The sequence below is a fragment of the Aythya marila genome, assembly GCF_965140915.1.
Source record: "Aythya marila genome assembly, chromosome: 1".
NCBI classification, from domain to species: Eukaryota; Metazoa; Chordata; class Aves; order Anseriformes; family Anatidae; genus Aythya; species Aythya marila.
Genome location: NC_139042.1, coordinates 28890649 through 28905292, shown reverse-complemented (window position 1 = coordinate 28905292; position 14644 = coordinate 28890649). Strand labels below are relative to the sequence as shown.

The following is a 14644-nucleotide window of genomic DNA, read 5'->3' as shown; positions in this document are numbered from 1 at the left end:
GCATCGTAATAGGGACAGCATATTTTGAACATAATCAATGGAAAAGTGACTTGTGCAATGTTTGTAGCTGACATCACCTTGGCTGGACCACAGATGTGGTTCCATCTGTCAATTCCTGTGCTGCTAATGAGTAACAACCCTGAAGTATCGCAGTGTTCTTTGATCAGTAGCTTTTAGGGACGTGCAGACATGGCACAGAGGAGGCCACAAACCCACAGATCACAAGAAGTCAACATCAGAACTGTCGTAGAGTTACCCTGACCTGATGTTCAGTTTTCCCTTTTTTTTGGACCATGCTCTGAGGAACCAAGGGAGACGTAATTTTCCTTGTAACAAAATTTTCCTTGTACTTCGAACGAAAACAGCCCCTTTTGAAACAAAAAAATAAATGTTTTCAGTAATGAAATGATGTTGGATGTGAAACTTCTCTTGAGCCTGGAAAACTTTTACTTGTTAAAGAATATTTTGTTGATGAAACGTTGGGAATGTGACTTGAACTTGGAGTACTGGAAAGTTACGTCTTTGTTTTAACTGGGCTGTAGGCTTGAGCCCCTTTATATAAAGTTTGGGCATTACTGTCCAAATATTTTTTTAATTTTCTACACCTCAGGCAACATCCAGTTGGTAATCTAACCTTCTCACGTTCCAAGTACCAGGCTGCTTACGTCTTTCACATCTGCTTATGGACTAGGACTTTGGTATGAGGTTATGCTTAAAGTTTTATCTAGTATTTGAAGTAATTTCTCACATTACAGGGAGGGAGGGTTGAGCGTTTCCCCCTACCTAGCTGTCTTCCTACAGGTGAGAGCACGCCAGTGGACCCCTGCTATGGTTGGGATTACAGACAGCAGATGCTAAATCATCAGAAATGTGATGAAAATGTCAGAAATGGATGAAAATGTCAGATATGGATGTTTTCAGTTCAGTTCCACTCCTTAGGGGAGACTAATGGGGGGGGGGGAACATCTCTGTCAGCACCTGCAACGCCTTAAATATTAATACCTAATAAAAGGTATTTCTGGTGACAGTATTACTCGAGGCAGATATATGTAAATAGGAGATTTTAAAGCCAAATTGGGAAACGTGTTTTTTTTTCTCTTTTCACGCCTCCTAATGTAGCAAATAAATGCACAGCATGGAGTAACAGAGTATTACAGACCAAGTACGATAAAATCCGGTTGATTACTTCTTTGCTGTATTTTTCACTCTCTTCTGAAGTGCTCCTCACCCGCCTCCTTTCAGGCTTCTTCCCTCACGAGCTGCAGCACGTATCCAAGTATAAAGTCAGAAGCGGGCTCCTTCCTAGCTGGGAATTGAGAGGATAGCCCGAAAAGGCGCTTCTGAGAGGGAATATATTCAGGAGCTTTGTTCTCTTAAGCCCGAGCCTTCTGTTGACTGACGTGAGATGATCCCGAAGCAGATGCTGCAGCAGCTATTTGTTGATTTAGTTGCTATAGTGACATGATACATTCGTGTCGAGCAGGAAGCTCACTGTACGTTGGCTAATTTGATAGGAAGGAAGGCTTGAGGTAGGTATCGCTGACTACACCGTTAATTGATCCTACCTTTCGCATCCTGCCTCCGCATGCTCCGTGGATGCCGGAGAGCAAGGTAAAGGGAGATCCTCGGTGGCGCTCAGGGTAAGGTGCCCTGCTAAGGGGGGGCAGCGCCCAGCACATCACCGAAGATCGCCTCCGCGTGTAGTGAATGGACCGGGCTGGAGCATCCGGAGTGGTGACTTGAACCTTCCTTCGTCCTTTGGCACTGGGGTAGCACCAGTTGAATGAGAGAAATAAAAAGGATGCGAGCAACAGTAAGTCCAAGTGCTAAGGCTTTTGAAACGGGATGCTGGATTGAAGCGTGGCGCTAATTAACGTCTTGATTGGAGCGGTTAGCGGAGAAAATTGTGATCGTGCGCTAATGACAGAGCATAAATGTGGCTCTGCCTGGAAGTTGGGGATTGTGTTATGTTTTCCTTTTCCAGAAATACACCCTTTTATAATCTGGTTGCAGGCAGGCTGTTAAAGGTACAGCATACATCTCACAAAAGGCGAGACTGTACCACCCTTTAAACAGCTTTAGTTAGGGATTTAAAAAAAAATTGAAGTCAGAATTAGCTACAGTTTTTTCCTAAATCTGCGAAATGTTCAGAAATGAACAAACCTTTGTCCTTGTGGCTGAAAATACTGCTCATCAGTACTGCTGAGCTAATTTCAGTTGCAGTATTTATTTTTTTTTTAGACAAACCACTGCTGTCATTTTTAACATTGCTGTATTCTACTACTGTGTTTAAAGACACAATTTTAGTACGTTATTTGTGATTTTTGCTGACAAACATTTGCTACTGACTCAGCACCTCTAACCATAATAATGCTAAATACAGATGTTTTCAGATTAAAAAGAAACCAAGCCAAAAAATCATCCCTGAGGCTCTTGCAGCTTTCCTAATAAACCCCCTTCAGAAAAGAACATTATTTCTGCTCATATAGAAGCAGATCGTGATTGCTTTTAGGTTACGTTATCAGGGGTCCAGTGAAATGCTTTGAGACACTTTGCCTTCTTGGTTTCCAGGATGGTTTTTTGTTTGTTGTGGGGGGACATCCAAAAAGACGCAAACAAGCCTCAAAAACAGAGAAAACCAGAGCTCTGCTTTTCAGTAGTACCACTTTGCTCCAATTTGTAACCCTTCTCATTGTACAGGAGCACTCTCACTACATATTCCATTGAAATATGCCTTAACCACAGCTGTAATCTGGCATACTCTTGGCTCTTCGTATTGATTTTAGGTTTTTAGATTTTAGATTTTTGTGGATAAAATTAATATATTATATCCTGGCTTTTTCCCTGCTTTCTCCTTGCATTTGTAACTTCCCCATGTTTTTCATTGTTTTAGTTTGCGTGCCAGAATATGAATTGGTTTTGCTGCTGAAGGATTGCATTTTTGGTTGGGATCTATAGCTGTAGATCTATAGCTGTAGATCTTTTAGCATTTTTCTTAAATGTATTCAGAGGCTTTTAACTTGGTTGGAAAACTTGTCCCAGATCGCTCTCATTCTGTAAAAATATGTAAATTCATGAAGCACAACTAACTCCTTTGGACAGAGATACCAGGGAACTCATTCAGTTCCCCTCCCCTTTATTGGGAGGTGTGAGTGGCTGGGGAAAGGGAAGGACTCCAAATATTTCTTTACACTGATAGTCAGCCTGATTCCTTTGGTTTTCTTGTCTTTGTGGCAGTGGTAGCCTGCAGAGAGAAAAGAGCTCTGGTTCTCATGTGTGCTTATCCCTCAACTTCATATTACATTAAGTATTTAGTGTATATTTAGTGTATATTGATTTCTTTAGCCTCAGTCAGTATTAAAAAACTTAGCAAACTTAACGTTTTTCTTTTTCCTTTCAAAAGACTGATACTCCTTGATACTGAAGGATGCATTTGAGAACAAATGTATCTTTGAGAGATGTAAAGAGCTTGACATCTATAGATTTTTCTTTAATGCAAATATGAAAGGACTTGTCTTGTATCCCAGTAACTCTAAAATGATAGTTTTGATCTTCCAGGTAAGACTTTGCTGGTTAGAGATAAATCAGCAGGTATTCAGAAAACTAAATATATATATTTAAATGGTGTTATATATTCAGTAGCTAATAACTTTTCATACAGACAGTGAAGCTTGTAAGTATAGAAGCACTCATTTGGGCAACATAATTTAATACAACAAATTTGAAGTGTGGCTGCGAGTATTGAACTTGTAACCAAAACTGGACTGTCTGTATTGAATCTCTTAATGTTTGTGTGGGTTCATAAGAGTTACGACTGTATTTCAGTCCTGTCCTTTTACAAATACAGGTATTTAAACTGTGGCCTTATAATTTGTAATAGTGAGAATTGTCCTCAAGTAGTAAGGATAAACTAGATGCTCTTTCATAAATCTTGTTCAAATCTGATCTGCAAGCATCTCCACAAATTAGGTAGGTCTTTGTATATTTATGCAGCAGGGTTGAGGAGAAGATTAGCAAATGTCTTAATTTTGGATTTTCTTTACTTTTATACCTGCGTGAAAGACTATCAGTATACTTCTAGACACAGACAGGTGTGTTTTTTAACTTCCACCAAAGTTTAGACTTAGAGAATCTAAACAGTAAATTAAAAATATTACCTCTGGATATATATTAGCAATAACATTTTGTACATATAGTTGTTTAAAATAAATTCTATCTCCTTCCACAAATGAACTACATATATGTATTTGGTAGAAGCCGCGGAATATTTGTGAGGATTATTTTGCCTGTGACTGTTGATTTCATTTGAGCAACATCCTTCTGGCTGGCTGTATCATGCACATGTGTATATTTGTGGAGGGAGCCATGCCTTTTTAGACAGTTCTGTAGAGAGCTGCCTTTAAATGTCTATAATGGTGAGCAAAAGAAGAAAAATGTGTAAAACTTGCAATTAGGCATCTTTTACTAAGTAGTTTTTAGGTAAGTTTTTACCTAATAAGCCAATTTACCATTGACTTATTTCACATTTTACCTATTGGAATGTGTGATTGACTTCTTTTCTCCTCCATAGGGACAGAAAAAATTTGGACTTCTAATTGTGTTTATGGTTTCTGCTATGGAAAGGTGTTACCTTAAAACAGTGGAGTAACACACCTGTAAATTAAGGTTTTTTTGTCTTCCTGCTCTGCAAGTATTTCACATCATGTAGGTCCTTCATCAAGGTTTAATCCTAGTTTGCTACTGATGCTTCACAATGACTTCTATAGGATTTATTTCAGTCTTGCTTGCTAACCCTCTGGTGGTCTTCCATGGCATGTCCTCTTCTCAGTGACCAGCCACTAACTGGGCCTATGGTTTGTCACATTTTCTTTGTGGCTGAAAGCATGGGGAAAACTTTCCCCTGCATGCTGTAATGTAAATATATGTTTGTGATGCCACAAGTCTTGGGCTGCCTTTCCTTCCTGTCAGCTCGCTGAACCTACCTGGAAATTTGGCAAACTGCTAACACAGCACTGCTTCAGTCAGCAGGATGGAAGGGAAAGTAGAGAGGCATGAAGAAGTGTCCATCTTATTGATGGAAGGAAGGGTCATTTTAAATTGCTGTTTCAGTGGATTAATGGGCTTTTGGGCCATATTTAATTAGTCTGCAAACCAACATATTCCAAACAGCTCTGTATTAAAAATTCACGTCTGCCCCCCACTCTGGTCCAATAAAGAAATAATGTTAACCTGCATATTTGTCTGCCATGAGCAAAACATGAGGTTTTTAAGAAGGTATTTGGCATACATAAATACAAAGTCTAGTAAGGTATGAACTGGTTACATTTTGTATGATTACCATTCTGCTTTTAGAAGCCATTGCTGTGATCATGCTGGTGGTGAGAATACCTCCAAGAAGCTTATTTTGACTTCTTCAGCCTCCAGGTTGTGCTGACAAAAGTTACTTGTAGATCTTTCTGGAGATGAGCATTAATGTTTGGCCTTAAATTGGAGCAGCTCAGAGCCCAGGTAGCTGCAGCTCTGCCTGCACTAGTCTCCCACCCATCTTTTGTTGTTTGTATCCTTAGTCTTTTTTTTTTTTTTTCTGACTTCAGCCATTTTTATCAGAAGTATTTCTTCGGTGTTAAAAATAAGCTAACGACTTGAAAAAGCATTCAGCTGCCTTTCTAGTGCAGTCTGCAAAAGCATCCGAAGTTTCTCCCGCGGATAGTTAAAAGCTAACTGAATAAAAAATAGGGAACTTTGAGCATGCTGCTCTTTGAGCATTCGTACTGCCTTTGATTCTTCAGATAGAAGATCTGAATACTTTCTCATCCCATCTCACACTGGTGTAGTAAAGCTAAATCATATATGAGATCTTCAGATGAAATTATTGTTAAATTATTGGTACATCTGTTGGTAGTATGTCAAACTCGATGTTGCATGTCTCTGTAGGGTTGGATCGTACTAGTTGTGCTACAATAAAATTATATTTTAATTTGGGTTTCTTTGGGGAGATAAAAATTACTAAAAAATATATAGAATTATTGTATTATAAGAGTGGATTTGTCAAATAAGGCAGCTCAAATTGATTTAGATGAGGAATAGATTGATCAGAGCTGATAAAGAGGATGTCCCTTAACTAGTCCTCCAAATAAGCAAGCATTGTAGTGCTTCTCCAGGCTCCTGTCAGGCAGTGTTTGCGTATTAGTAATTCAAGTGTGCTCAGGAATGTTCCCAGAAACTGAGGCTAAATGTCATGGAATGAGTCTGTTCCAGTAAACTGTTTTTTTTCCTCCAGAAGGAGTATCTGTCTGCAAACTGCCTGGTGAAAGTGGTCCCTGGAACAGTTTATAGCATCATCTAGGAGAGTGCTTGCTGGCGTCAACCCAAATGGTGATCAGGACTTACTATAACGTAGTTCATCTTTGCAGGTGCCTGTTCCAGCACCTGGGAATGTTCCTGAGCACAGCTCACTTTGCTAATACAGATGTGGTTTTTAGGTACCATTGGTGTGGTCAAGAGGGTGAAGCAGCTGTCTTAGAGATGACAAATACTGGGATCCCTCAGTTTACAGAGACGGGGTAAAAGGAGGGGAAATTGCTAAATCTAAAAATAATGAAGGAGGTAGGTGAAATGAACTGTTCAGCAAATCCCATAGTACGAGAACTAAAGACGCTTAAGTAGTTGAAGACTGGTTTAAAACGGTTAAAAGGTGAATTTCAGGAATTCAGTGCTGTAGGAGGTTATGGAGGCAGACAGTATAAGCAGATTCCAAAAGTTGGACTCATGGACTCACTGTCCATGAGTAGGCAAACTCATGGACAGTGAGTAAGATGGACTGCAGAAACTGCCCAGGCTACTTCGCCCTTCTATTAATTGATATAATTGATATGTTGGAGATAAAGTGCTAGAATGGACTGCTGACCTGGGCCACCAACCCAGACCATGAGGGCATTTCTTCTGCTCTTATTTGGCTTGGGCAGCAGCCTGAGCTTAAGCAGTGATTTCAGGAAAACCATATTGAGCTCTCTAATATGTGGCACAATTGAGTTCTGTTGGGAAGCTGGTCTATGCCAGTCCAGGCTATGTATCTTGAACTGACAGAGGATGGATGGGAAGTGAAGTGAATTTTTAAACTCCAGGGGGAAAAAAGTCCAATATTCCATGCTAAAAGAGGGGGTTTTAATAGATACTCTTTCTTTTTGCAATACCTTTCTGTGTTTTCAGGATGGATTTTGCTTTTAATATCGCATTAAGAAGAAACCTCTGTAATCCATACCAATTTAATTAAACCACTAAAAAGCTTAGTATGTTGTTCATTTGATTTGAGTTTATCTTCTAAAATGTCCTTTGTAGAAGGAATTAAGTACCATTGAAAAGTATGAAATTTCACTGCTTAAACTCTGTGATAGACTTTGGCCACTGATGCTACAGATATTTCAAGATTTAGCCATGTGAGCTGACCATTTTGTTTTATGTATGCAGTAACAGTTTTGAGAATAAATGTGTAGCTCCACTTGAGTATTTTCAACCTGTATGCTAATCTCCCCAGAAAAGGTATTCTGTACGGTTTTTTTTGTCAGGAACTGTACTGAGGTCATGTAGATCATTATTAAATAGCTGCTTAATGGAAACAATTTAGAGTCCTAGTGAAAATGACACAAAATTAGTTGACCTAATACTCCATTTCTTAGTAGCAATACCTTAACATATTCTCAACTTGAGTCAAAAATATGTTGAGTCAAAGTTGTGTTAGCTTTGAGAAATTACATTTCTAAATTTCATCTTTTTTTTATAGTTGGTGGTGCTTTAAATGTGTTTGTAGGATTATAGAGCCTGTATCAGGGACTCAGTGTCTTAAGCTCCCATTATTCTTTTAAGCTTGTGAAGTCCTTAATTAGTGTTTGTTGATTTAGTAAGAGAAATGGCATTTGAAGGCTGTGTAGAACGTGCCTCCCACTGAGACTGGCACATGACAAGTTTTTTCAGATTATCGTAGTTACTTGAGAAGAGCAGGCAGCAGAAATGTGGATAGAATAATGCATGTTGGCTTTGGGATAGCGGGGTTTTAGATTTTGATAGAAAGTTTAGCCTTTCAGATAGCAGAGTTTTCAAGAAAAGCAACAGGATTTGTCACGAAAAGAATGAGGCACAGGGAAAGATACTCAACCATTAAAGTTTTCCAAAGCATTTCATTAAGTCCCAGCCAATAACGATATTGAAGAAGAAGGAGATTGAGATCGAGAACATTCACTGTGAAAGACGAGAGCCTCAATTTTCTTAACACCACTGGGTTGATGAGGTAGCACATTGGGCAATGAGATGTGCAAGCCTCTGAAAGTCTCCTAGAATGAGGTGGAAGACCTATAAATACTAGAAACCTTTAAGTTTTACTTGCCTACCGTGATGCTATGAAAGAGCCATGTTATCTTTTCCATTAGAGAGATTTTCTTGCATCTCTGATTATGTGCAGTAGACTTTTATTACCTAAGAGTGAATCCCTAGGAGTGATTGTCTCTCTTTGGTGGTATCTCCTCTGACAAGAAGCATACCGCTCTCTTTGTAAATAGGAATAGCTTTAATTTTTCTTCTTACAAGTTGTATCTACTCAGGAGGTGTGAGAGTGTCAAAAATACCCTTCTGAAAGCAGTGATGACCCCTGGGCTTCAGCAGCAATGAGGCATAGAAGTAGGACTGGTCACATTGACACGCTTTACTCCAGAACAAAGGCTTTTGAAACCAATGGGTTTTGAAACTTCTGAAATTACTACAGCCCTGATTCAGACTCTTATGGCATACTTAGCAACAAATACAGCCTATAGTGGAACAGTTGTAAAATATAAATGGGAACATACAACATAAAAGCAAGGCTGGAAGTGGGAGCCAGTCAAATAAGTACAGGCAGATTAATAGTCCATTGGAAAAAATAAAAATAAAAATAATAATAAAAAAGCTTTATTTCCTCTTCCTGAGATCTGAGCATCTATTTAATGTGCATTAAATCAGCCAATCTCCCCACCCAGTTGTCTGGGATTCAGATGCCCTCAGAGGCATGGAAAACCCACAGACAACCTGAAAACGATGCTGGACTTCATCACTAGACCCACTGCAACATGGCACAGCCCGTGCTGACCAGTGCTCCCTCTCCCTGCGTTATGCCACAGCTGGAGTGTTGAGTCTTTATCTTCTGAGGTGCTGTGAAGCCAACAACAAAGGTTTTCACACAGGAGAAAAGGCTCTAAAAGAATATTGGGAGGCGCGTGGCCTACTTGCTGCAGTTGGGGCAGGTGTCTGGAGGAGGAGGAATAGCAGGTTCCCAAAGCAACATCATTGCGTAGGCCACTGACCTCAGGAGCCAGGCATCGGCACTGAAGAAGTGGAAACAGTGGAGTCATTTTATTCATCCCCTCTTCCATCTTACTTCAAAGTATATTTAGTAATTCCAGCTGTTGCCCTAAAACTTGAAACCTTTACAACTTTCCCACTTCTCAAAGTTCACGCTGTGGACACCAAGCACAATGAGGTGAAACTTGTAGATTGCCACATCGCTTGCCAACTGCAGCCAGGATGGCTCCTTCCAGAAGTCAGGGCATATTAAATCAGCCAAAACACTTGTGGAAATCTGGCTATTTTTCTGTACATGTGGATGGACAGGGATTTGTATATGCCCCCGCAAAGCTTTAAGTACTTCCAGGCTAAATTTCAAGCTAAAACTTTAAATTGCAGCAAAGAGAGGGGAAAGTAAGTCAATGAAATATGTGTCTTTCAAAAGTTACATCTGTTTGGGAGGTCTGAAAAAGAAATTAGAGCTCATCACTCACATTTCCCTCCATCCTGGTCTGAAGGTGGTATCCACTTGCTAAAATGCTAACTACAAACCCTTTCAATAAACTCTGCAGTAGAATATTTTTGGAAGAGATACAAGCTTCACTTGAAGCTCACTTCTAAAATCTTGTTGGTAAATTAAGTGTGAACTCTTACTGCGTGTTATATGCTGACACAGTTTAGATGATCAGGAAAATTTATCAACATGATAAAATGTAAGTAGTGATACAGTTCGTTGTTGTTTTCCCTCACAGAGCCTAAAGTTTTTGAAAAGATGTATTTTTGTAGTAACAGAACTGCACCACATAAAACAATTCAAGGTAGGATTTCCAAAGTGCATGGCCAAAACTGAGCTAAACTGGTCTTGAACCCCATAGACCGAAATTTGCAACTATGTTTGGGTAAAAAGCGTCATCTTTCAATGAATTTATAAAGTTCTAACAGAGGAGGAGGAATTTGTGTGATTCCAGCCTTTTCCTCGCTATTTTGGGCACAAAAAAAAAGGAGTCTGAACATGTAAAGACATAGCAAAAGACAAAATTAAACAAAAGAGGAAGATCTGGTATTCCTAAAATGAGTAACAATTAAGTTTCCTGTTTTCTTTGTGAAGAAGAAGCAACAAGCCCAATATACTTGAGCAGACTAACAGAGTAAATTTTTTGGCCAAAATTTTGAAGAGTTGTGTATAGAGATATCTGTCTCTGATTCACATCAGGAGGGAGACACCTGCTGTATTTAGGCACATGCAAGTGAGACTGAAGATGTACCCAGAAAGGAAATCATGAAATGCACCTGCTCTTCTTTATTTTCCCTTGTTTATAATTTTCGCTGGGTTCTTCATAGTTACAGACTTTTCATTTCAGGAAGGTAGGTTTCAAAGGAGAATGCAGAAGTCTAAAATGGTAATGGGCTTCTGCTTTGGTTTAGGTCAACTTCTTTTTGCAGTTTTTCAGCTGAATGTGCTTTTCTATCAATTCTACTTTGCTTGGTCCAAAAACAAAACAACAACAAAACTACAAGAAAAAACACTGAACACAAAAAGACAACTAGGATAAACAGTTTTCTGCGGATTAAACTATACATATTCTTTCATGCTGTGCATCTGGTGCACTTCCTTATTACTTCTAATAATGTTTTATAATTAGTGAATGTGCAAACATGCTTGGATCATGAAAAGAAGGAAATTGCACAATATTTCCCTTGTGTTGAGAACTGTTTGCCAAGCAGTTATGTTTAAAATACAAACACTGGGTTCTAGGCTTCCTCTGAAACTTTATGTAATGGTTTGATTTATGTTGCAGTTAATGTGTTTTGTTGAAATAATTTAAGCTGTAGAAACAGTATTTTAACTATACTAAGCAGTCCAGGAAATGAAATTTGTATAGGTACTGTTTTACCCATTTTTATTCTCTCCTAGGTTCTTTGGAAAAGTATGTTTAAAAATATCTGTACTTGTACTTTTCGGTGGGGATGAAGGCAGCAAACAATGTGAAGTGGAAAATGTATTTAACAACCAGAAAAAAAAAAAAAAGTGTTGTTTTTCCCAGTAAAACTTTTTTTTTGCACATACCACATTTCTGTAACATATTCCTGTGTAATGGTTGTGAACACTCTTTTATTTTTAAGGTTATTCTTGTGCAAGTTAATCCAGGGGAAGCATTTACAATAAGAAGAGAAGATGGACAGTTTCAGTGCATTACAGGTAAAATGGATAATTTATTTATTTTTTAATATTTCCTGATTCTGCATCAGGATAAATAAACGGTAATTTCTGGTGTTGAAGGTAAAAGACTGAGAGAAAATAATTTTAAATACAAAAGCTGTTTAAAGACCTAAAGGTTATGTGCCTAGGCATCATTCGATTTACATTTCGGTACCATAAGGAACATGCTTTTTTATCTGTATTAGTTAAAACTAAATTCCCTTGTTGGGGTGGGCAGAGAGAGCAGGAACCAGGACATTTACAATCTGCAGACCAAACAGGCAAGTACTCTTCTAGCAACTTTTGAGTCAGCTCATTTATTGCACAGACCTCAAATCAAAAGTCACAGTTGTTGATTTGGTTTCAGTTTGTATTTTCAATTGTTGCTATCATATGGACATTGTTTTGCCCATCCCAGCAGTAACTGTCTGTTATCCCATTACTAGTTTTCTAGGACACCTGGGGATCTCTAGGGACATCACCTGGTGTCCTTCCTGAGTTCTGCCAAGATCCAGCTGCAAAATACAAACACTTCATCTAAGCATAGTGTCCCCATACGCGATGGTCAGTTTGGATGCTATTTTCTGTTCTGAATGAAAATAGCTACAAGTTGAGCCCATCTGCAGCTGCAAGAAAAGAGGATTCAGATATTGCTTTTGTTTAGAATACCAGTTTACTCTGTTATAAAAGAGTATCCACAGATTCAGATAGTGGATTGTTTTGTTTTGTTTTTATTGGTTGTTCTTTTTGGTTTTTATTTACTGTGCCAATGAATCCTACCTTTTTTTTTTTTTTCCTGAACGTTGGCTCAGCTCCAACAGATACTGTCCTGGGAAGTTGAAGCAAGTGGCTTCCAGCTCCTTTTCCCCATCTTTTCAGTCTGAGACAGAAGATCTATTTCCAGTGTCATAGGCACATCCTTGGGCTACAAGAGAACTGATTAAAAGGAGGCCTTGAACTGTAATTAAGTTTACACTGACAGTTCTTAAAGTTTACGTGTTCATTAGTGCCATTTTTCTGAACTCTGTGCCAGTTGCACATTCTTGTTGCTTCATTTCAGCCACAAGTCAGTCAGTATTGCAGCTCACAGTTCTTTACTTCATTATTTGAAATGTATCTGTAATAGTTGCTTTGCAATATCTATGGGGAACATAGTAATTTTGTCCTGCAATTTAAGTTTTATTTAAAAAAAAAAAAAAGATAAAAATTGTATTTAACTTCTATTGCACACAATATTGAGGAGTGGCATACCTTGCATTTTTGTGGGTTTAATTTTGATTTATCAGATGGGCTTATTGAGGAGAAAAATTGATTTGACATTTTCCTTGCATGGTAATTTTGAAAGTAGAAAGTGTGCGTGATGAACTGCAAAAATACTGATATCATATCTTTACAAATAGAGTTCTAACCTTTCATGATACTGCTTTTATCTTTGCCTGGTCCCTCTTGCTTTCTAAATAGGCAGCTCGCTATTGTGATTTTATTCAACTGTTGATTTATTCGTGCTTTAAATGTGAGAGTGAGTATTTATTAGATAGACAATTGTTCCTGGTACTCATTAAGAGTAAACTCAGATATGGTTTTTACAACTTTACTGGAAAATTCTGCAACTTTTGCAAACCACTTGTTTTATGGGCATTCTCCTTGTCCTTCTGCTTTCCAGGACATGAAAACATGGCTTATAGTTGGTAATAAAAGAGAGATCATAACATAGAGGTTTTTTGTGTTCGTATGTTCCCTAATCATAGAACAGCATCAGGTGGACATGTTCGCTTGAATGTAGCTTTTGTGGTCTGTTCTTGCCACTCTGAGATGTTCCTGTGTTATGAGGGCTATGTCAATAGATCTTTCCTACATTTAAAACATGGTGGGTCTCCAGCTTAAAGAAGAAACTCCTTTAGAAAGTGATGCTGTACTTTTTCATGGTATGTATTGCACTAATGAGGAACGCCTACTTTCCCAACAGCTTCTGTGCACAGATAAAGTGAATGATTTCATGCAGTGCACACTGTAGAGAGTAATTTGGTGTTGCTGGTCCTTCTTGCTCTGACACAGCTTCTCAAACATAGTTTGCCCTTGACTTTGCTGCAAAATGGATGCCCAGTCTGCAAAATGGGTTACAGCTACAAGAGAATATTGTGCTGACTCTAAAGAAGGAAACCTCACATCAGTTCCCTGTTCTTATTTTCTTCGCTGTATGCACTAAGTTATTAGGTCAAATCAAAGTTAAAGTTGCAGAAATCCATAATGAGCACAATTTGGGGAAGCATTATAAACATGCAGCAATGCTTATTTAAGAAAAAGGCATGGAGAAGCAAAGATGTCTGAAATTCAGTGGAGAAGCTATTAGTAGCAAGTTGATTTGGTCATCAGAATGTGAAATAATTCTGTTTTCCAGTTTGTTTCCCTGTCAGTCCTTGCCCATCTTTATTCTCTTGTCTGACTGTATTGACTTCAGTCTCAACAAACATTTTCTGCTTTCTGTGATGTGCTATGTAAAAAGACGTACTACATACGTTAAAAATGTGTATCTGCATATTACTGTGCAAAGACAGCACACTGCTCACGGAAATAATGTGATTACGTGTAACAAGTGCATTGCATATTGATGTAATTAATGTTGTTGTCTTGTATCACGCTCAGAATCTGCCTGAAGAAAAACATCATTAGTGCAAGCATAGGGCTTTTTTCATGAAATTAACTTAATATTTTGTTAAAAGTATTCCCTTATCCCCTTCAAAATGATACTTGTAAAGCTACATGAGTAATTTCCAACACTTACTTCTTTGCAGTAGAATGGTAAGTGACCACCAAACAAATCTCTCTTAGTTTCTGATGTTTGCTTTCTAGAATGAACTGGTTTGGGAGCTTCATTTACTTAGTATTTCGTAGGATGTTCGATATCCTACAGATAACAAGGACTTCAGTTTAATGTTGAACATTAACTTCTTTTTTTAAGGAATGGAAAATTTTCAAGTACTACTTTTCAAAGTCTAAACTATATTTAGCAAAGTGCTGCTGTACAAATATGTGGTTAGGTTCTCTTCAGAGTAAAATCTTAAAAGTTCCAAAGGAAGAGGAGAAAAAATGTGAGATTACAAAGAATAATGACTTTAGCATGCTATGCATTGAGCA

The 14644-nt window shown here is 38.3% G+C and overlaps 1 protein-coding gene across 4 annotated transcripts in view; it reads left to right on the top strand.

The window, feature by feature from the left end:
• The window catches only part of FNDC3A (fibronectin type III domain containing 3A), a 113153-nt gene that overhangs the window by 28560 nt on the left and 69949 nt on the right, over window positions 1-14644 (top strand). For 3 of the 4 annotated variants that reach the window (XM_082767591.1, XM_082767589.1, XM_082767590.1), the window contains exon 3: window positions 11434-11509. The exons of the other annotated variant lie outside the window; for it this stretch is intronic. In XM_082767591.1, coding sequence (XP_082623717.1) covers window positions 11434-11509 — 76 coding nt within the window. The remainder of the gene's footprint in view (window positions 1-11433; window positions 11510-14644) is intronic. 4 annotated transcript variants of the gene reach the window in all.